Source organism: Amphiura filiformis, chromosome 14, assembly GCF_039555335.1.
Source record: "Amphiura filiformis chromosome 14, Afil_fr2py, whole genome shotgun sequence".
Classification (NCBI taxonomy): domain Eukaryota; kingdom Metazoa; phylum Echinodermata; class Ophiuroidea; order Amphilepidida; family Amphiuridae; genus Amphiura; species Amphiura filiformis.
In genome coordinates, this window is record NC_092641.1 from 42,024,093 (window position 1) to 42,047,067 (window position 22,975).

The 22,975-nt window shown below is 37.9% G+C and overlaps 1 protein-coding gene across 1 annotated transcript; it reads right to left on the minus strand.

Moving 5' to 3' along the window:
- Positions 1–8,413: 8,413 nt before the first annotated feature.
- Positions 8,414–22,922, minus strand: LOC140170113 (nucleoside diphosphate kinase homolog 7-like). Its single transcript, XM_072193442.1, has 9 exons — positions 22,789–22,922; positions 20,011–20,118; positions 19,541–19,707; positions 18,246–18,286; positions 17,455–17,575; positions 15,538–15,692; positions 14,326–14,481; positions 13,042–13,175; positions 8,414–10,326 (listed from the first exon to the last, which is right to left on the minus strand). Exons 1-9 carry the CDS (start codon positions 22,789–22,791, stop codon positions 10,078–10,080), a joined length of 1,134 nt encoding a protein of 377 aa, XP_072049543.1. The 5' UTR covers positions 22,792–22,922; the 3' UTR covers positions 8,414–10,077.
- Between the last annotated feature and the right edge of the window lie 53 nt (positions 22,923–22,975).

Genomic DNA, 22,975 nt, shown 5'->3' on the forward strand with positions numbered 1-22,975 from the left:
TAGCCCAATCTTTTAAGATTAAAATCCTTTAGTCGGTTCTAACTGGTAATTAAATTCAAAGTTTAATAGTAAAATAGGCCAAAAACATGCAATTGTTGCAAAATTATAGGCAACCGATTTCTATTGTTGTACAAGGCTCACTCAATAATTTAATGAGGCAACACAAACGACCGACTTTGGTGTTGAAATGAGCAAAATTTTGAGTTGCACCTTTATGTAAAATTAATTTTTCTCGGCCAAATAAAAAGCAATAATTTTCATTTTTCAGTAAATGTCATGAAAAACTATAATGCTTGATACTATATTTTTTTTCAAATCCATTCCTAGTGTTAAACTTAGGCGTGAAATTCAGTCATTTAGTGTATCAATTGGACCAATCAGCAATATTGTTAGAATAATTTCACCTCGCAAATTTTTTTTGTCTATGTCTAAAACATAGGCTTATAATTAAATCGCATTACGACATGAAGCCATCTCTTTCCATTTAGCTTGTACAACCGATTTCTCTTTTAGGGAGTGATCGTTATTTATGGCAGGGGGGTAATGGGATTTCAACATGTATCGACTTTTAGCGCGATTCGACTGCATAACGAAAGAACTGGTGACTAAAGTTCTGCCTGTATAAATTGCGGAAAAGGTGGCAATCATGACCAATTTACATTATTACTGAGATTTTTGTAAGATACTTCGAAAGATATGCCCATGCAGGTACGATAAATTCGTCAAGAAAACAAATATTTCTAGGATTTCAATTCCTGTGATTTCCGCAGTGCATCAAATTCTCGCATCTCACCATAACTGTACTTGCGCAGCTTATGCGCAACTCAGGCCACGCGTCAGCCTGCAAAAGGCACGCGGACGTTTATTTCCGCGCGCTCGCGCATCTGTAACCTTGGTACCTTAGTAACCAAAATACTGTGGTTATAAGCAAAGAGGATTGTCATTTCAGCTTTTGTTTGTAACACTGCTGCATGAAGTTATTTGTCAGAGATTTTTATATCATTATTCTATAGCTTATAATATATTTATAGCGAATCATGAAGCCCTTCGGGATGACTAACGAGCTCGCCTTTGCGTTACTAGTAACGTTTGGTTGGCTTTATTATGTTTGGTTCGTCTTGCACCCCCAGGTGCAGGGTAAGTGTTAAGTTAACGACTTTCTTTATAATTATTATTCTATTATTTTTTGTCTGATGTCTAAACGTAGGCTTATAATTAAATCGCATTACGACACATGAAGTCATCTCTTTCCATCATTAGCTTGGACACCCGAAATCAGTCATTTACGACATGAAGTCATCTCTTTCCATCATTAGCTTGGACACCCGAAATCAGTCATTTCTATTTTAGGGACCGATCGTTATTTATGGCAAGGGGGGGGGGGATAATGGTCGTTTTGGAAAAAATATCGACAAAAAATTTCGCGTTCCCCCATTCAAAACTCAACAATCCCCCTCCTGGTTCCACTAAAGATTTCAGGTCTCCCCAGACCCCCAAAAAATTTCGTGTTCCCCCTAAATTTTACCATCCCCCTGCCATAAATAACGATCGCTTCCTTATTTCGTAATGTTTGTGGTAGGCCTATAATAGCCTGTTCTAAACCCGGGTTCTAAAGTAAAGACTTTATACTTGCAGAGGCACTCTTAGCAGAGCAGGCCATCCGACGCACAAGAATCAACCGCAACCATGGCAACGGTACAAATCGTACTGAAATAGCAAATAAGAGTGCGGGTTTTCTTAATCAATCCATGCCGGACACCAAATTGCCAGGTAGGCCTATGATCTTTAAATAGTCAACATCATATTTAGACTGATCATGGCTGTATCACAGCAAAGTGAATTCCAGGGGGGCAAAATCAACAAATTCTGCGCAAAATTACCGGAAAAAGGTGGACATTTTCGTAGTTTTGGGTTTTTCGGGGGGGGGGGCGAGTTCTGACTGGGGTCCCCCGCGTGGCGCCGTCACTGGGTTCGCTACTCCTTACATTTCAAACACCTCGTAAATTAACAAGTTTTTTTGAAATATACCTAAATGTAGTTTATTTTTTAAACAAGTTGTTGAAGTATAGTGAACCTGAACAACCGGGTTGCTTAAAATATATTTTACTGTGATAAGGCAAGCGCCTATTTTCCTATACCCATATCTTACCTCGTTTAAGGGTATACGAGGTATATTGTTAGTCGAAGCAGCCAAAGAAGTCGATTTTCATTATTTGAATCAATAATTATATTATTGAAAAAAAAGGTGTTTTGCAAAAGTTCATTCCACAAATCATAGGCCTATACTTTGAAAACTTGCTTAATTTATTGTTGTTCATGAGTTTATGTACGTTTTTCAAAAGTGTTGTTGTTTCAGCCCTCTTTACAACATAACTCAAGAACCACATGACCTACAAAAGTATAGGCCTATCTGTGATATTTGAATTCTTCTACACGCTCGCTTTGAATTGAGCAATGCAATTTTTGCTAAAGCTCACTACCATTCGCAAGATGCTGTCCCGGGATGCTGTGAACTACCTTTTTTCTGCTGCTTCGACCAACAATACATCGTATATTTGTTTATTCATTTGATACAGTTTAATTTTAAAGGCCCAATCAGCGATCCCAACGAAAGTGTAAAAAAATTAACTTAAAATGGTGAAGGACAAGTCATAAATTGTCTTAAAATTTTAGGTATTTTTTAAATAAAGCATTTGGCAAAAAAAAAAGATATTTTCATTCATTTGATACAGTTTAATGTTAAAGGCCCAATCAGCGATCCCAACGAAAGTGTAAAAAAATAAATAAAATGGTGTAAAAAGTGCTTTAAACTGAAGGACAAGTCATAAATTGTCTTAAAATTTTAGGTATTTTTTTAATGAAAAAAACAAACACACAAACAAACAGGGAAAGCAGTAGTGTTAAGTTGAAGCCTCACTCAAAGTCAAATATATGTAGCTAATTTCTTTTATAGGTCGGGATATTTTACAGTTTCATGTAAAATGTCCCGTGTTAGCAATATCACATACATGATAGCCTACTATAATAAAGCACATGAGACTGAGTGGATCAAACCGCTGAATGAATGGACCTCTCTTGACATTCCATAATTTTGCGCTATTTATGCCATATGCCAATTTATGATCATCATGTATCACAACTTACAGAGATCAATATTGATTTAAAGAAGAACGAAGAACATGGCAATGGAACAGATACCCTCGTGAAGGAAATCTCCTTTTCAAATGGAACAACTCGGAGCGAAGTGGATAAAAATATGACCGCGGAAGTCCATATGATGGAACCCGCACGGACGACACACACCGTCGACATCCCTATATCTTCGTGTTAAAAATTGCCGTGGTAGTACGATAAATCCTCACGTTTTTCAACAACTACGCATGGTGATTTTGAGCTATTTTGTTTGAGATAGGCCGTGCGACTCAGGCTATGCATACACTTTGAGATTTTGAGAGCCGGCCACACTGTTTCTATTCTATGTTTTACGATTTTCGCATGATCAGTATATGGCTGGCCGTAACCGCCACAACGTGGAGCTGCTACGCGTAGCTTACTTTTCGCTTCGCGAAGCTAAATTGACCAATCATGTTAGATCTTTTCATTACGCGGAGCCAGTTGATGCATCATCGTTCCAGAGAGAGAAAACTCTTGCCAAAATTAATGTTTACTATGTGGATTTTAAATGAATCGAATGTAAATAAACCACAAACAGTTGTACAGGATCAATACCATTGTTTGATTAGTGTATAGTCAATGTTACCTTGCATGCATGTGCCATGTGTGTGGCGTGTTTGTTTGTTTGTCTACTGTGTTAGGCCAGGATCACTGACACCCACGGTACTGATACTGTCATACTATCACGGTGATCATATTGTTGAATGTTGTTGACTTTAAAATAATCATGATGCAGTCATGTCTACAGTAGAATTCACCACGACCTTTGAAGGACTTAAACCCCATTAAAAGCTATTAAACCAAGATAACACTCAATGAAAACAGCTCAACTATGTTACATCAGATCTTCTCTGGTTAAATACACACTGCACTTGTGTCTGTTTTACCTGTGCAATGAACAATGAGCTGGTATTATAGTTTCAGTTGGGTGAATGATTATAAAGCGAACGCAAGGTAACAATACTGTCTGGGCTTTTGTTTACGAAATGAGACAATAGTCTGCTTATTGTTAACCAGCGTTCTTGAAAATGAGAAGCATAATGGTTTGCAGACTTAACACGGTTTAGAAATAATTTGTTCATATTTTTTGGTGTTATCTGTCGTTTACATATCCTTCCTAAAACACAAAAGTACCAATATTTCCAAACACCTAAATTAGCTAAAAATTTAGGAAATGTTACAAAACTATATTTTCTAGAATTTCAGAGAATACTTTAAATATTGACTGGTTATTTTTTACACAGTGACGTCATATAGGCAATGGCATAATACTACTAACATACACTAGGTCACGCGTCAATGGTGAGCGCACTGAGTATTGTGTATAGGAAAACGGGCAGTACCGTAACTACAGTATGTATGGCCTACTACTAGTATATAAAGTAAATCCGAACTGGTTTGCTGAAGGTCGAATTCCGCAGGCCACGCCGCGCAAGATGTACAAATCAGCCTGAATTGTGTGCATGGTTTACCACCACTCTGCCTAGCTATATAGTTGTGTACAATACTGTATGAGTTTCTTGTGAGTGCATGTCCATCTTAATAATAAGTCGGTTCGTACTTTTCATAAATTACTTTTTGAATCATAACTATCGTGACCGAGGATATCTTGCAACTACGTGAAGCTCGTCTGGCAAATTCTTAATGACTAAATTCGCTTCACGTAATGAGTAAGTCGTACTTGATTGGTCAGTTTTACCTCCGAGTAATGAAAAACTCTAACATGATTGGTCAATTTGGCTCCACGGAACAAAAAGTCAGCTACGCGTAGCAGCTCCACGTTGTGGCGGTTGCGGCCTACCATATCAGTATCCCATATGATATTTCTATTGTAAGAAAATTTTATTTGTTGTCACGTAAATCACAGGTTTCGTTTAAATGTACTAACTGGAAATTAAATGTACTAATTAGTGAGGACCGGTATTTTGATGTGGATATGTTTAACTGCAATTTGCGGGTAAAAAATTTGAAATCCTGGGTAAAAATTTTGATAATATTCAACTCTTTGAGAAAATTATTTTATAAAGGAATGCTGGTAAAGCCAGGTGCAATACAATGTACATTATTGACACACTATCACGCTCTTTATCTTCGTCAATAATAGAATAATCGATTTCAATCGAATTGAATGCATGAGTTTGTAGTTGACTACTGAGCGACCTAAGCGATCGATTGCTAGCCAATCAGATAGAACTCCTTTTCTTGCGTTCAGTGAAATACCACTCGCCTGTCGCTCACTACCACTCGCCCGTCGCTCACCAACGGAGTATTAAATTTATATTTATCGTATAGGACGTCGACGGTGTGCGACACTGGAATCGGCTCTCGGAGATATATCCTACAGAAACGAGTCAGGTGGTTCCAACAAGACCATGAAGAAAGAAGTCCATGCAGACTTGGACATCGACCCCGGAGACTTATTCAACACCAGTTCAACGACTGATGATATTGAAGCCAAGGAGTACATCGGCCCTGGAAACGGATTCAACACCACTTCATCGACTGATGATATTGAAGCCAAGGAGGACATCGGCCCTGGAAATGGATTCAACACCAGCTCATCGACTGATGATATTGGCGGTCTTCACAAGAATAGAGATGGATTTTGTGTGAAGGTAGGGTTTAGATGTTTCAAGGATGCAGATATAATCATGATCTGAAACATGCTCATCTGTCTGGGCAAAGTTCTGTAGTTCTGGTATGTTTGTACTTAGAATATGACCTTCGAATGAGTGTAACAATTCATATTCCACAACTTATGGTCAAACTCTAAGGTACAATCACGGAAAAATTGTTGGCACACTTGACCGGTCTTTTGGTAAATAGCTGCTCCCGCTCCACCAACTGAATATACATGTATACAAAACCCACCCAAGTCCATGGAAAGTGACTGGCATGACATGCCTGACAAGAACACTAGTCGGTGAAATCATTTAATGCTTTTGTTTAAATCAAATAATTATATTCCGTTTTGGGGTGAAATTGCGGGTGAAAAGCTCAGAATGATAAACAGCATTTTTAAATGTATACTTTTGCAGGATTTTGCCGACTTGTATCTGGATAGGCAGACATGCCCAGCTGATTTCGGTCTTCAAATGGGAATCAATGACATGAACGTGACTCGCGCGGTGATCAATGATGAAGATGGTATCATCCTTACTATATCATGGTAAGAAAGTCTATCACTCTAAACCATTGCCTCTGATTGGTCAATTGCATTATATCTTCACTTTAATCACCAATCAGAATGGAGTTTGCAAATAAGTCGCCCCATTTTTTTGCATGGTGAAATTATTCTAACAATATTGGTGATTGGTCCAATTGATAATGACCTGCCCTTTAAAGTCATAATTAGGACTTGATCTGTTGTCCTAAAACAACAAATTTGGCTGAATCCAATAAGTGTGTAAATCAGGTTTGAAAAAGAATCGACCAAACTCATTTTAAAAGATCATACATTATGGCTAGGCTTAGGAAGCCCCGCCAGAGCAGTTCTTTTGGGGTGAACCAAACCTGCTTGGTTTATTCAAATTAATCAGTGACAATGTTACCTCAGAATTTGGCAGGTGCTAATTGATGCAATAACATTAAACATCAATTAGCAGCTGTCAAATTCAAAATAACCCTGTCACTGATTAATTTGATAACCAGTCAGGTTTGGTTCACCCCAGAAGAACTGCTCTGGCAGTACTTCCTCTTTAACTGCATAAGTTACATTAGGATAATAGTTAAATTAATCATTGATATTCGTCTGTTTCACACCCTTATTCCAGGATTGAACGAATACTTCGGCAGCCTTTGATAAGACGGGGGATAAAAATTATAGTGATTCAGATGTCGTTCACCTACTTCTACAGAAATATGATGAGTAATGGGAGACGCACTTGACTCAGGTCGAGTGGGAAACAAAATTGTATATAGACTTGAAAAGACTGACAAAATGGACCAACTATTATCTATACATCACTTTTAATATACCGGTTAAATTTCATGGGTGCAGCAAGAATTTTTGATGGGATGGAGGGTGGGGAAGGGGGGAAACTTACAACTTCAACTGAAACAACTCTGCACTGCCTGTCTATGCTGCAAGACCAATCAACAGCAGGCCTAATCAGGAGTTAGTTTTTACACAAAGACCATAATTCTACCCTGCATGACCAACCAACAGCAATAAGGAGTTTGTTTGAACACAAAGACCATAATTTTACAAAAATGGTTTCAATTATCTCAACTCGAAATAAAAAAATCATACAAGAAATTACAGTGTTTAGTGTATAAATTGGTTTTAATACCAGCATTTGTTCATTCTTGATGTGATACAAGTATAATTGCAGTATCTCGGAATCCAGAAATAAAGCTATTAACCCTAGCCCTCCAAGTGTTTTTTTGCGATCGGAAAGGAAAGCATTTTAAAGCATTAAAGTACGGTACTGAAAAAAGAGAGAAAATGAACAAAGAATATGCTTGGTACCCCTGGGTTTCGACCACAAGATCCCTCGTGTAACAAGCAGTACATCTCCAACCGCTAGCCAACAAAACCGTACTTCTACATGTATAGGCCTATGATTTAGAGCAGGGCTCCGCAAATAGCGGGCGCGCGCCACATGTGGCCGCCGTGGTTTCCCGAGTGGCGCTGGCGCCTTTTAGATTAAAAAAAAAAATCAAAATGCAATTCCCATGTTATCATTGTAAAGACAGGCTAAAATAGTACAAAATGTTGCACCAAATGGCCTCATTTGCACCTCAAATTTAAAAAAATCGATAGCTTCAGAGGGGGGAACCCTCTGACCCCCGGCGACTTCGCAGCCATTGAGTGGCGCTTTGCAGTTTTTTAGTTATTTCATGTGGCGCTTCAACAAATCTATTTGAGGAAGCCTGATTTAGAGTGATTGCGTTACCCCATCATCAATGCGGGATGCATGCTTGCACTAGTGGTTTTGCTTTGTTTGATTTTTGTAACTAGAGATTCAGCATGGTTAGGATTAAACTGTTTATCAGAAAACTTCAACATTAGGCAATTTTTGCCTAACCTTAAATATTTGGCACACTTGTAGCTCCGGGCAATAAAAACATGCCCATATAACATGGTCCAATAGATTGAATGCACACGTTTTACGCTGTATACACTTAGTACGCTACATGGATGCAACAGGTATGTTTATCTTGGCCAATAATTACCTCGTAATGTGCCTAGTCAAGTCCCCACAAAACTGTTTGCACTGAGAACCCTACCCCCCCCCCCCCCCCCCCAATCTGGCTCTCAGACAGGGAGGGAATGGGCTATATCAATTGAAATCATTATGACCTTAATCTCCCACACAGGGAGTGTGAATTTCAGATGGGTACCTGAATGGGTGACTTTATTAAAATCTACACCCTGTGTGTTGGAGATTAAGGTCATGTCTTCCGTAGGGCCTATATGGATTTCAACTGGAATAGCCCAACTTAAAAATGCACGTACTTGATGAAGAAATGTATTCAACATATTACACACAACACATCCTTATATTTGTATTATTTTATATACAGAAAGATACAATATCTTATATACAGAAAAGTACTAAAATGTATTTAACTATGTACATTAGATAACCATTGGATTCAGTTCATTGAGGTGTTTAACTTGATCAGACATTTTAACAAAAACTTACATTGTGATCAACTGAATGATGAATTAAGGTAAACTAAAGAAGAAAGATAAGTGGAGATCTTTGTTACTTTCATCTGAGAATTTGGAGGGCAATAAATAATACATAGCGACTTGCTGAGGCTATTAACCACTTGTGAACAACTGCCTTTGTTATAGCATTTTTGATTGGTTCATTGATTAATTTAAATTTACAAGAATATGCGGATCTGAATTTAACAAGCGTAATAAAACCCGATACGAATTGTGAGGATCTACTTCAAATGAGCTACTGCAGTTGAATTTCACTATATTCCCTCCTATGGAAGACATGACCTTAAGCTGCCACACAGGGAGTGTGAATTTCCAACGGGGTTACCTAAATAGGTGTGTTCATTTGAAATCTACAAGCATTGTGTGGGCAATTACGGTCATGTATTCCACTGGGGGGTATGGATTTAAACTGGAAGAGGCTAATCTAATCAGCAGAATTACTTTTTCCAGCCTTGTTCAGCTATTTCCAGATCCAACGAATTTCATCTAAAAGCACTGAAAAAGGTTGTCCAAGATTTTGCAATGGTGCAAAATCCAACTGAAATTTTATTCAATTGAAAATTTGAATAAATTCTACCTGAATAGAATGTGCTATTGCAGTAGAATACCATATACCCATAAAACGGATAACACAACCCTAATCTCCCACACATGAGCATGCAGAAGGTGTAGATTTCAATGCAGTCATCCATACTGGTAACCCCAATTGAAATTCAAACTCCTTGTGTGGAAGATTAAGGTCATGTCTTTGTAGGGTGTATGGATTTTGACTGGAACAGCCCAATTGAGATAACCATATAATCTTCCACAGGGGGTGTGGATTTCAAATGAAATAACCAATTTTAATACTTTTGGAACCCCTTGTTCTGAGATCATTCAAACCCAATTCACCATTTTGGTAAATCCTTATTTGTCACGGTGTTTGGAACCATGATGTCATCAACTGACATCATGCTAATGTGCACAAGGGTAGCACACATCGTTGCTGCACCTTTTAATGCTGTGAAGTGCGCAGCAACGATGCACACATCGGCATGACCACATCAGGGGTCCAAAACATAAAGGCTTATAGGATTTACCGAAAAGGTGAATCAAGATCCAAGACCCCCACCCCACAATGAACAGTCAGCAACTACTTTTGAAGGCACCTCTGGTGGATGCAGAACATAGTTTGTAGAATTTAGTGATGACAAAACAACACAAAATAATTATCTAAGACCAGTTTATTCCGACAAGATTCTAAAGAAATATTCCACTTCAAGCAGTCCATCTTCCGGTAGATCGGTGCAGTGTACGGAGTTCCTCACCTTGTCGATCCCGTAGTTGGCGCGGAGGGTGTGTTTACGAAGATGGCGTGCTATCTCGGGGTCGTGCGGACCGACAAATTCCCTGAAGGCCTGTGCCGTGTTTGCTCCCTTACCGGTGACCTCAAGGACAAAGCAAGGACCTAAGCAGAGTTCTGATACCATTTCCTGTACAGAAAATGAATAAAAGCACAATTATTGAACAATATAATTCAGACCTGCCAACCTACCGAAGTCATGAATGCGGGACATTGAGACCAAATTGTACACAAACCAGGTACTGACAAATTCAAAGACTTGAGGTGTGCAATACTTTCAGAATTCAGAGGTTTTGCAGGTCTGAATTTATCACAATAGACTAAAGAGAATGCTATAGCAAATTTTAAAGTGACATTTTCATCATTTTCTGCTGTTCTTTCATTTAAATTTGCCATAACTGAAATTGGCAGAAAACATGACTGTCCCTCATTTTTACTTCAATGGTAAACCCGCCTGCATGAAAATTTTTGAAAAAATTGTTCACACCCAATTATACAACTTTGTTGATAGTAATAATATTTTGTCTTCGAACCAGTCGGGATTTAGGCCAAAGCATTCCACACAAACATGTCTTGTTAACGTCTCTGATTATTTGCTTGATAATATGAGCTCAGGTCATTTTACAGGTGCAGTCTTTCTGGACCTTAAAAAGGCCTTCGACACGGTCCATCATAATGTTCTTGTTGAAAAGCTTCAGAGTGTAGGAATGCATGGCGTAGAACTTGACTGGTTCTCATCAGTATTTAAATAATCGTTTTCAAATAACCAAAGTGGGAGATCATTACTCTACCAAGGCTCCCATCAACTTTGGCGTCCCTCAGGGGTCAATCCTTGGCCCCCTGCTTTTTACAATTTATATAAATGACCTCTCTAACCACCTTAAGAGTAATGATTCCAAGGTCTATTTATATGCTGATGATACAGCCATTTTTGTAAAGGATAAATCAGTCAAAGAGATTAATAGAACTCTTAATTCAGAGCTGGATCATATTTCCAAATGGTTGCAGAATAACAACCTCACTTTGAATGTCAAAAAAACCAAATCTATGTTGTTTGCAACTCAACAAAATTAGGCAGAACCGAAGAGTCTCTCAATGTTTATATCAAAAACGACCCCATCGAAAATGTAAATTGTTTTAAATATCTTGGCATTTGGTTAGACCCCTCTCTCACTTGGAGTGTTAACACCGATAAATTGGTCTCTAAAATAAACAAACGATCGGTTTGCTTAGGCGTGTTCGCAATATCCTCCCGCAACACACATAAATTTGCTTTTTAAATCACTTATTGTCCCTCATTTCGACTATTGTGACGTTGTATGGGGGAATGCATGCGAGACTTATCTTTCTAAATTTGACAAACTTCAAAATGCAGCTGGTAAGATAATTCTCGGTCTTCCTCGTAGGTATCCTACCAACGTTTTGCTTCGCACCCTTGGGTGGCAAAAGCTTCATGATTGTCGCTCCATTCATTTGAATGTCATGGTTTTCAAAAGTCTCACATGCAGTCTTCCTTCCAACCTGTGCAATATTTTTAATCATGCTCATAAAACCCATAACCACATGACGAGAGCATGCTCCCAGGGAAATCTGGTCCCCCCTTCATGCAAAAATAATTCTGACAAACGCACATTTATTTCAAGAGGGGTGGTGTCTTTTAATGAATTACCTCAAATAGCAAAAATCCCCTTCCAGTAAGTCTCAGAGCATTCAAGCATATTTTATATTCATAGCACCATTTTTATTCATTACTTTTCTTCATGCAATTTTGATATTTAAAATGCTCCTTCACTATAATTATGTGCATCTAATGTAATCCCAGCTGGCATGGGTATTTAAATGTATTTTTACATAGTGTTTTATTAAGTATGTTGTATACATGTGCAATTCTATCTGATTATCTGTATTCCATATTTAATTTTAATGTATGTGTTTTAAAAGATTTTGATGTATTTTGTTTGACCCTGGGCACCCCTGAAAAAACAGTGCTTGCACTGATGGGGTTTCCCCAGGCAAAATAAGAACTAATAAAATAAAATAAAATAAATAAAATAAAATAACCCCAAATGAGGACAGTCCCTCAAAATGAGGACAGTTGGCAGGTCTGTAATATTTATACACAAGGAAAACTCTAAACATTGGACGAGTCCTTTCTTGTCCATCATCTTTGCATAATATTCATAAGAACATCATTTTATGTTGGGGTATAAAATTAATTGAGGTACATATGATATTGTTGTTTTCTCATAAATTACTTTGATAAGCTATCCCTACTTTACTGATTCTAGTTGACCAACTGCAATCCAGGAAAAAAAGGTTGGCACATTTGCTTGTCTTTTGGTATATCTCTGACCCCACTCCCCCAGTTCAATGTTGGACCAAGCCCCAACATTGAAAGATGGGGAGTGGGGAAGGGTGAGATATAGGGGGGAAGGAGGGTATGCACTTCACATAAATTGCATGCATGTTTCACTCGCCTCTCCAATTTTGATAGGGCACGCATTTCAATTGTTTAGTGCAAGTGTGCCAACTATGTTTTTCCTGGATTGTGGTTAACTGTCACCGGGTTCAAATCCCTTCTCAAAATATACCTTTTCTCATGATGTTGCTTTTGTTTGTCTTGTTTTGTGTTTCTGCGCTTTGTATCCTCTGGCATTAGGCGCATTATAAATGCTGTGTTACTTACTTACTAAACATAGGGCGATGTATGAATTTTAACTGGAACAGCCCATTAACCTACTAACAGGCTAACAGACTACACGCCTGCTCCCATGCAAGCATAGGCGAGATTGTCTTCTCTAACAGAATGATTAGAGATGGGGAGGACCCATTTATATTTCATTACCTTATATTCTGCCACCACACCCTTATAGACCTCCAGGAATTCCTCAGCATTGGCCTTCTCAATGTGAAACATCTGAGCTGTTGACACTTCAAAGCCTGCTTCTACGATGGCTGCCATGATCTGACCTGCTTTACCTGAAAATGTTAACATATATGAAGTATTAGGGCCAAGGGTGAAAATAGGTGGGAGACAGGAATCCATGCTTGTCGACAATCATTAAAATTACTTTGTCAACAGCCTTGTCGACAACATCTCTATAAAGTTTAAGTGTTTTTTTTACAAATTGAAATTATGTATATATCAATTATGACACAATATCTATTCCAGCTCCAGTGACACCTCATTAACTTACCTGGACCTTTGGATGTATTGAAATAAGTATTAGCATTCAAAAATCAATATAACAGGGTGTAGTGCTAGTTTTCATGTCCCTCCAGTGAAACTTGGGCCTAATCCTTCCCAGGACAATATGCATGAGGTAATACTGAAGTTAACAGATAATAATAACAGTGCATCAGTTTTGCTTTTAGAATGGAGGAATATCCTGAATCCAAAGCAAAATGTTTAAATTTTTCACAATGCCCGATATTCAACTGATGCAAAGTTATTTTCACCAAATTCATAACTGTCACTTTTAAACTCCTCGCTTGACCAAATCACATGATGTTATTCTCAACTTTTAGTCACCCTTCAAATAATCGAACATTATTGCAGCAGTGCGAAATCATACAATGTGTAAATATGCTAGTCCCCCCTGGCCTGCTAAAAATTGCTTGCTCCCCCTGCTTGCCCCCCCCCCATCCTCCTTTGCACATGTCAAATTAATGGGATCCCAATTTGTAAACCTTAATTTTGGTCTAGACAAGACACGAACTACAAAGTTCATTTGTCAAGATTTAGTTCATATTCGCACATTTTCATGACCATTTCTTGACTTTTCTTAACTTTTTCTTTCCAATTTAAATAAAGAAAGTCAAGAAAAGTCAAGAAATAGTCAAGAAAATGTCCAAATCTTGAATAAATCTGAACAAATGAATTTCCTAGTGAGATATATATTAGGAGTGTAGCAAACCAAAAGATTTGCATATTTGATTGTTTCTGTATTGTTTTCCTAATTCAGAGAATTTTATTTTAAAAGCGCCCCATGAATGTGTGCAAAAATCTATTTCCTCCCCCTATCAGCTTGCCAACACATTCTTATCCCACCCCAATTTTACCAACCCTAGGGCTCATATTTATTGAACAACGCCAAACCTCTTTGGATTCAGGTCCTAATGGACCTACCTTCTTTGACTGCAGTAGGTTTGATAACACAGCATGTACATTCTGATAACTTGGCTGTGTTTCTCATCTTAGGGGCATCAGGTCCAAAGAAGAAGTTGGTCTCTCTGTCAGCTGACATGGATGAGTCTGATCCATGGCATGCATTCTGAGTTTGATCTGTATATGGGGTGAAAAAATAACACAATAGTTATGGGGTGGAATGCAACAGCGAAGTGAGGGTAAAATGATGATATTTATAATAGTGATCTTAATATTCATAGGAGCATAAATCAGCCTAAACCTTATATAGGCAATTCACATCAAGCAATTTCCATTACAATATAATGGCCATTAACTATAGTTTGTTTGGCTTATAATTGGCAAAAGTCATTCGGTTTTTGTAATTGCACAAGTCAAATAAGTCTGAACTTACACTTGTGTAAATTCACACAACACTTTAGTCAAGCATTATGCAATGTGCAAATAAGTGCCATTACCATGCCATCACATATTTTGGAACACTACTACTGGGTCAATGCGCATGAGACTTGACACAGCCCCCGCTCCCCGCACTCCGTGCATCCGCGGGTATTCATGCTTGTCGAAAATTTCGCGAAATAAGGGGTGTTTTCAGATGAAGAAGCGCGATTCGCGAAACACACACAAAAAAAAAGGGTTTTTCAAACCATGTGTTCGCGAAATTAAAAAAAAAGGGTATTTTCATCGAGCAGCCTACGCGTTTCTGCCAGAAAAGGGTATATTAGAAATATCGTTTGCGTTTTAGCGAAAATAGGGGTATTGTCGAAGGGCAAATAATTCGCGAAATCGCTAAAAAAAGGGGTCTTTTTCCCCTTAAAACTTCGCGAAATGAGGTGCAAAAGGGGGTGTTTTTAAAATTCACCGACAAGCATGAATACCCGCGGATGCACGAAGTGCGGGGACCGGGACACAGCCACATCAGTATACATGGAATGCTTCTTCAGCATACAATAGTGACCTCCATCATTGTACCAGGGTGTTGGAGTGAAGTCAAAACAGCAGCGGGAATGATTTGGTAAAATCCAATGAGAAAAATAGGCATGTACATCAGCAAAATTTACTGTCACAGCCGTGTTGTAACCTTTGTAAATAGACATAATTGCATTAGAGAACTATTGGGTATTGGCTGTGCTTTTTTGCTATATGTAATAAATAAATTAATAATTCATTTTTCCTTCTTGATTTATATCATACCTGTTCCAAATTTAGCTCTAATACTTCTTGGTGCTTCACTTCTAGCCCTGCTGCTGTCTGTAGGTCCCAGTAAGTTACGCCATGCTGCCACTGTGTTCTCACCCATCAACTCCATAGCTAAGATCGGTCCACTCGTCATAAAACGAACCAAGTTGCTGCATGGGGAATGGATTAGAAGTGAAAGCGAATGCAACATAAGAATTTGCCAAATTTGAGTTTTCCCAAGTCGTTTTGACAAGGACATGTGGTACATGTTGTACTGGGGTAGGAAAGCCACTCAGGATTTAAAGATGAAGTGAAATTGAGATACTGTATTCCAATCAACTAATGTCACATCTTTGACTTTCTCCCCTCCCCCTATCTCCTAATTCAGTCATCTCAACTATTTCCCCTTTTCATCAGTTTCCTCTTCTCTGCATTGCCCTGGTATTATTTGTCTTCCTTCTTCTCAGTCATCATTTCAGAATAGAAATCAGTTGTTTGAACATTCTGGACCATTATTAGGCCAAAAAAAAAAAAAAGTGTTGTGTTGCCCTCACAAGCCAAAAAACGGGAGGGTCGGACGGTCGGGATTTAAAAAAAATTTTTTAGACACATTTTCATCGATTTCTTCCGTGTGCCAGGCACGGCCCATTTGGCCCGGCCGCTACCAGCACGCGTTTCAGTTCAAAATTCGCTAAACCATCTACGCTACCAGCTTCCACCCTTTCTCCATATATTTCTTGCAAGGTTTTCGTCAAAGATACAGCTTTGACAAAGCTAAATATGGTTTTAGAACCAGCAGTTGCAGTCATACATACCGCGAAATCCAGGTAACGGTACATGTACCATAAACAACACGAATTCAAAACACAACGATTGACCTCCCGGTGACCTCAGACCGTGCGAGATGCATCACATACTTTTTAATTTTGAAAATATATTTATGAACATTTGGAAGCGGTAAATACCATATATATCATTTTATTAATATTTTTATTCATCAATAAACATTTCAAGAATATTTTAGTGTATTTGGAGTGAAAATATTACATATTTATTTTTTTTTTCTTGAATTTTGATTTGATAAATTAATGAATATACGGACTGATAAAATAGTACGCTTTTTTAATATTCCGATAGACTTTTTTAATTTTAGAAATATATTCATGAATATTTGAAAGCGTAAAACAGTCAAATACCATATAAATCTTTTCATCAATATTTGTAATTCATCAACAAACATTTTAGTGTATTTTGAGTGAAAATATTACACATTTATTCATTTTCTTCTTGAATTTTAATTTGATAAATTAATGAATATACGGACTAACAAAATATTACGCTTAATATTCCGATCGGATAGGCTTTAACACAGACTGGCTTGCACGTGGCGTGCACAGTTCGTGATCGAGAATTCAAGCAAGTGACAAGAGACTAGCTATGTACACAAAACAAGTGAGATTCATCGACGTTCATTTTAAATTCAATACACCGAGTCGGCAAGATTTTCAATGGTGGAAAAAACGGGGAAAAACACGTAAATATGAAAAATATGAGAAAAAGTGTATACAAAAAAAAAAATAAAAAATAAAAATGCCGGTCGGGAATTTTCCAAATTTACGACCGGGTGCGTGAGGGCAACACAACGATTTTTTTTTGTGGCCTTATAATAGTTGTGTACGTCCCTTCATCCACCATGGGCTATCCCCTAGGGAAGACAGGTCGTAATCCCCTACACACCAGGAGGTGTCAAATGAAATCACCCACTCACCATCTGAAATTCACACCCCCTGTGTGAAGCTCATCATTTGAAATTCACACCCCCTGTGTGAAGCTATAAAGTCATGTCTTCCTTAAGTGGTGTATGGATTTCAACTAGAATAGCTCAAAAGTTCAAACTGTGACCGGCCATTCTCATCATAAAAGGTGACTTACTCATAGAATGGTTTGCCCTCGTGTTCTGCATAGAATGTCTCGGCATCCCTACGTGATAATCTGGTCATCTTAGCATTGGTAATGTAGAAGCCACCTTGATATATCATGTCTATAATTGGACCTGTAAATGCAGAAATGAAAAATAGGCTACTTACATACATACTTGCCATATTGATATCTTGAATTTATTTGGAGCTCTAAAACAACAACTATGTTAATGATTGTTTCAGGGCTGTCGAACATTCACCGGGAGACTCCTGCATTCAGGCATTTTCTCACGCTCTTATGCAAAGGTAGTAAATCTCACGCAATGGTAGTAAAATCTCACAAAATCTTGTGCATCGTTAAAATTAATTGTTGTCACTACCTTTCCCCACTTCTTAAGATTCTTGAGTATCCTGGCTCAAATAATCATGAGTCAAAATGAATTGCAACCGGCAAACAATAATTCAGTCCCTGTACGCCACTCATTGTATCTCACCAAGCTATTCCAAAAAGTTGGATTGTTTGCCTATATCAAAAATACAGATTTAAAAACAGAGATCTTTTCATTTTAGTTTCATATCATATGATGGGACAAAAAAAACGGTCAGAAAACTGAAAGAACAAAAGGAGAGAAAAAATCACGTTGGTAACAAATTACATGAGTGCAAATTACAGATACTTTGCAGATTTTAGGTCCAACAACTATCATGGTGATGCTGTCTATTTTCTTGATTTCATGGGATCATTTGTTTTCCAGGAATATTTGAAAATGGAATCCTGATAGCATAATAAAATGGTGAACTTACCAAATTTTGAGATTGCATCTGGTTTGATCATTGCAAGAGTTCTGAAAGAGGTAATTATTACAAAATGTTATAAATGCACATTTGGTTGAAAGAATTGAGTGTCACAACTATTGTGATATAAAGTATTATTTTGAATGTTGGAACTATGAGAGGACATCATATTGGTCTACAATACTGTGTATTTGTGACATGATCAAGGGGAATGAGTCACATGTCGACCCTGGTCGAAAATGAGTTTTACATAGGCTCCTAAAGAGAACATTTAGAGCTTTCAGAAACTGAAAACCCCATGTTGATGTGACTTTCCTTTGCGAAGTTATGTCAATTTATCAATCGCTGAAAACAATGTAAAACAAAAGAATTAGAACACTTTCTTTGCCAATATCTCAAAATCAATATCAGCGACATGCGACTCATTTCCCTTGATCGTGTCACATTTGTGTATGGAATGGTTTGACACTAAAAAGAAACTGCATCAAACAACTGATTACATGCTATGATGAGTGTGGTTCATGTCCCATGGGAGTTTGAAATCTAATGTGGTATGCATTTTTTTATATTTTATTTTATCAATAAATCAGGTATTCAGGGGTTTACCCCCTTGAAATCCATTATGTTTTACCAAAGGCAATTTGTCTTCATTTTTTGAAAATAAAATAAAAATTGTGAAATAAAATTTTACTTTTTGAACGTTTTCGCCTTAAGAAATCCAATGCCCGAGGAGGACATGAGACAATTTTATTTTTGGCCTTACATAATAGCTAGTCACCCAGATAGTCACGGTGAGAAAAATAACTTTCGTTATATTTTGCCTTTTGATATCCCCAAATTGGAAACTGTACTGTTATTTGTGTATAGATGGTATTGAGCACACAAAGAAAAGAGAGCTACATCACTTATCTATAGTATTTCACTCCAAGTAAGTCATTGATGTCAGCATGTTGAGTTGAGGTAGCTGTTTTACGCACGATTATGTGGCGTCTTTAAATGTGCAATTATATATGCAATTTGAAGAGCTTTGCGCCCAATGAAATTTAAGCAATAACATACTCCTCAAGTGTAAAATACTATACCCCTCCTGCTCTATTTCCAGTTGAAATCCAAACATCCCCTATGGAAGACATGACCTTAATCTTCCACACAGGGAGTGTGAATTTCAAATGGAGCTATACCTGAATGGCGGACTCCATTTGAAATCTACACCTCTTGTGTGAAAGATTAAGGTCACATCTTCCATAGCGGGTGTATGGATTTCAACTTGAATGGCCAATTAAAAACGCTCCCCAAGATCTTACTTTTCTTTCCTTGTGCTGAGTGCTCTCCTTGTGAAGTCATCAGCATAGTCTACCAGGGTTAATTGTCTAGAGTGAAGGTTGATGGTGCTGTTCACATACAGGTCTTCAAATCGTACTGAATCACACTTAGTTCTTTTCAGGAACATCCGTCTATTCTTGATATCATACTGTAATTAAAGCAGCAAAATTAAGTTATTTATTTTTTCGGCTTTGGAGTACTGGACCTAGACCTAAATGCTAGGATCATTCATGGTTGATTAAAAAAAAAAAAAAAAAATATTGTAGGCCTATGTGTTTTGAATAAATTTGTACTCATGTCATACTCTATTAATGATTTCAAAATGCATACAAATTCAATGCAATTAATTCTGAAATTTTTTGAAAATTTGGGGGTGGGACTTTACTCGAAGGTGGGACTATACTCGCATCAGTACGGTAACTAAATCAAGTTTGCAGGGTGAAGCACTTACCATTTCCGCTGTGCTATCATTTGGATAGAAGAGAAACTGATATTTGCGTATGATGGCGGCATTTGGGTCATACCACTCTGCCTGGAATGCGTATCTAGTATCTTGAGCCTGGAATGAACAAAAGAAACACACAAAACCTGATTTTAAAATATCTTACAAATTATGCAATACCGTACTTCTCCCCACCCACATCCTGGGAATGTGGGGAAATGATGGGGCTGGTGATTTTTGGATTCAAAACAAAACACCAACAAGATCATACTTGATAAATTATGTTATATAACTCATACAAAGTTTCTTGTCATTTTGATTGGCCAACTACTATTATTTCCGCTACTTTTAGCGGCAAAAGGACTATTGCATGCCGCATATGTGCGATAGCCATTTTTCCATTGCACGGACGGACGCGGAGCTACCATAGCAACGCTGACAGACGCGCGAGCATATATACTATATTGCGAGGTTTCCACCTGGACTCGCCAATTATAGGTGCGGGTGTTGCTTCTAAAATAAATATGCATATTAGATATCTTTTAAATTTAATTTATTTTGTTTCCTGGCGATTTATAAAATTAAGTGGACGCAAGTTGCTCGAGAAGTCTAGCCAAGAATTTGCTCACCGATAGCTTCACATTCTAGGCTAGAGACCTTTGCATTCAAAATCTAGTCGGATTTGCTGAAGCATGACACCGTGTAAAGCAATGGAGGTTCAGAAGTAAACACAGCCGATCACGACAGGCGAAAAAATCAAAAATATTGCTAAAATTACACTTCAGCAAAATTTTAGACCGTCCAAAATAGGCAATCTTGCTCAAAAGATGCAGTTGACTCATCGAAATAACTTCCAAATTTCAACATTAACAAAATAAATAACCTTTGGTCCAAAAAAATTGCACCGCTGTCCGAATCGAAAAAGAATAGCAACGCACTCTAGCATCAAATGCTAGTGTGTTAGTATGACGAATGAAAGGCTCCATCAGTTTCGATCCCAATGTTGCCAAATTCACACTGGAGATCGAGGATTATACGGGGACCAGGGTTCCCGTTAAGGTTTTAAAAATGTGCGCCCGTAGTGACGCAAGTTTGCTGACGAGGTTGCAAAACTTGCGTCCAGTCAGATTTTTGTGCGTCCATCTGAAATTCACGATACACACGTACCCTGGGTCTACACCTCGTCAAACGTTGATTGTTAAAAAAAATAAAAGTGCATTTTTGCCGTGATATTCCATCTCCATTCGCTATGATAATTTTTCTCATTTCTGTGTCAGTTTTGGTCCGAAACGTGGTCAAAAACAGGTGCAAAAACATGAGCAAAGTCTGTCAATCTTAAGCAAATTTTCGTTCGTACTTTTACTTCCGCATTTCTTTTTTTAAATTAACGTGTTGTAGATGCTACAAAGCTAAAACATGCGCTGTGGGCGAGATGGCCGAGTGGCTAAGCCGTTGCGCTCACGGCCGGGAGATACGATCGACGAGGGTTCGAGCCTTGGGCTTGCCTTAGGTGAAAATTCTCTTCCCTCCCAAAAGTTTTATATGGTCAGAAATCCTTCAATTCAGTTCAGTTATTAATTTCAGAATTTAATTGAAGAATTTCTTCTCGCCCCCATACACTGCTTATCACATGCAGATATAGGTAGATGTGCTTCGTCCGTGATTCGGAAGTCACGTAAAGCCGTTGGTCCCGTGTACAGGAAGAGTCAAACCCTGTGCACGTAAAGTGTCAGAGCTATTCGAAAAGAGAAGGGGGACCATTCCCGGTTCTGATATCTGCAATCAATCCTACATGTAGGTTCCAGGATCGTGCATAGGTAAAAAACTATGCACGTTAAGCCCGTGCGACAATACTCAATTTGAGGTATGCACGTATATATAGAAAGCTGCCACAAATAATACAAAAAAGTTATCATTTGGATTTTGTCTTTAAAATTGCTTTTATTCATCGTAACAATAATACTAATAAAGGAAACATAGATTATTTCTGAGAAAATAAACATAAAACATTAAAAATTGAATATTGTCAGCTTGTGATAAATAATTAAATAAACATTAACCGCACGTTAGCGGCATGTCGTCAATCCAGCAATCACATGCTTGCTTGTAAACAAATCAATCAGGACTTCCCCCATTAAACAGCGATCGAGCGTGCAAAAAGTGCACGATTTCCTGACGTTGCATTTACAAATATTGCAGAATTTACTTCAATTCTTAGCAGGTGGGTCAAAATTTTGTTTTTGGGGCTTTTATTATCTTAAAAATATAAAAGAATAAAAATGTCTTATTTTTATCATCAATTTAAAATGATAAAATTTCGAAATTTTGTCTGCGTCCACATGCATGTGACATGGACGCAAAATACTTGATTATTTTAGCCATGTGAACTTGCCAAGCAATTCCTAAAAGTTAACAGTCTTGCAGTACAGCAGTAACAATACGCAGTACCGGTACCGTAACGGATACGCTACATGAACGAGCTAGGTTCGGCTGCCTCCACGTGCCCCGCAATTTTTCAATACTACGGAGGGGGGTCTACGGAAGTCATGGCCCTATGGCGAGGAAGGAACCAATAGGGCCATGATGTGTTGGGATAAAACACTTAGGAAGTCAAGGTTTAATGAAGGAGGGCAGGGCCTCGAATAATGCATGAATGAGGGAAATTTAAATTGTTTTTATGAATATATTATAGGTAAAAAAACATTCTCTGCTACGAAGTTTTTGTCTTAAACTGCAAATGTACATATTTATAACATAAGCGAAAATAAAGACAACATATTATATTACCATATTGTACACCCCAGAACTACTGGATATCCTTGGATCTTTTAATATCTTTTATTGAAGTTTTACGGTGCAAAACCAGACTGGCAAAACATTCATTCAACTCCCCTGCCTCAATTCAGCGTTCGTTGTCAAGCAACACGGAGTACGTAGTGAATATTTTCTTTCTAGCCAATTATTTCAAAATATA

What these genes read in the sequence shown, in the direction of transcription:
- LOC140170113 (XM_072193442.1), bottom strand. An exon ending in ATGATAGCACAGCGGAAATG is followed by an intron (nt 19,708 to 20,010) that starts GTAAGTGCTTCA and finishes CTTTAATTACAG; the next exon opens with TATGATATCAAGAATAGACG. An exon ending in GAGGGCAAACCATTCTATGA is followed by an intron (nt 15,693 to 17,454) that starts GTAAGTCACCTT and finishes TTCCCCATGCAG; the next exon opens with CAACTTGGTTCGTTTTATGA.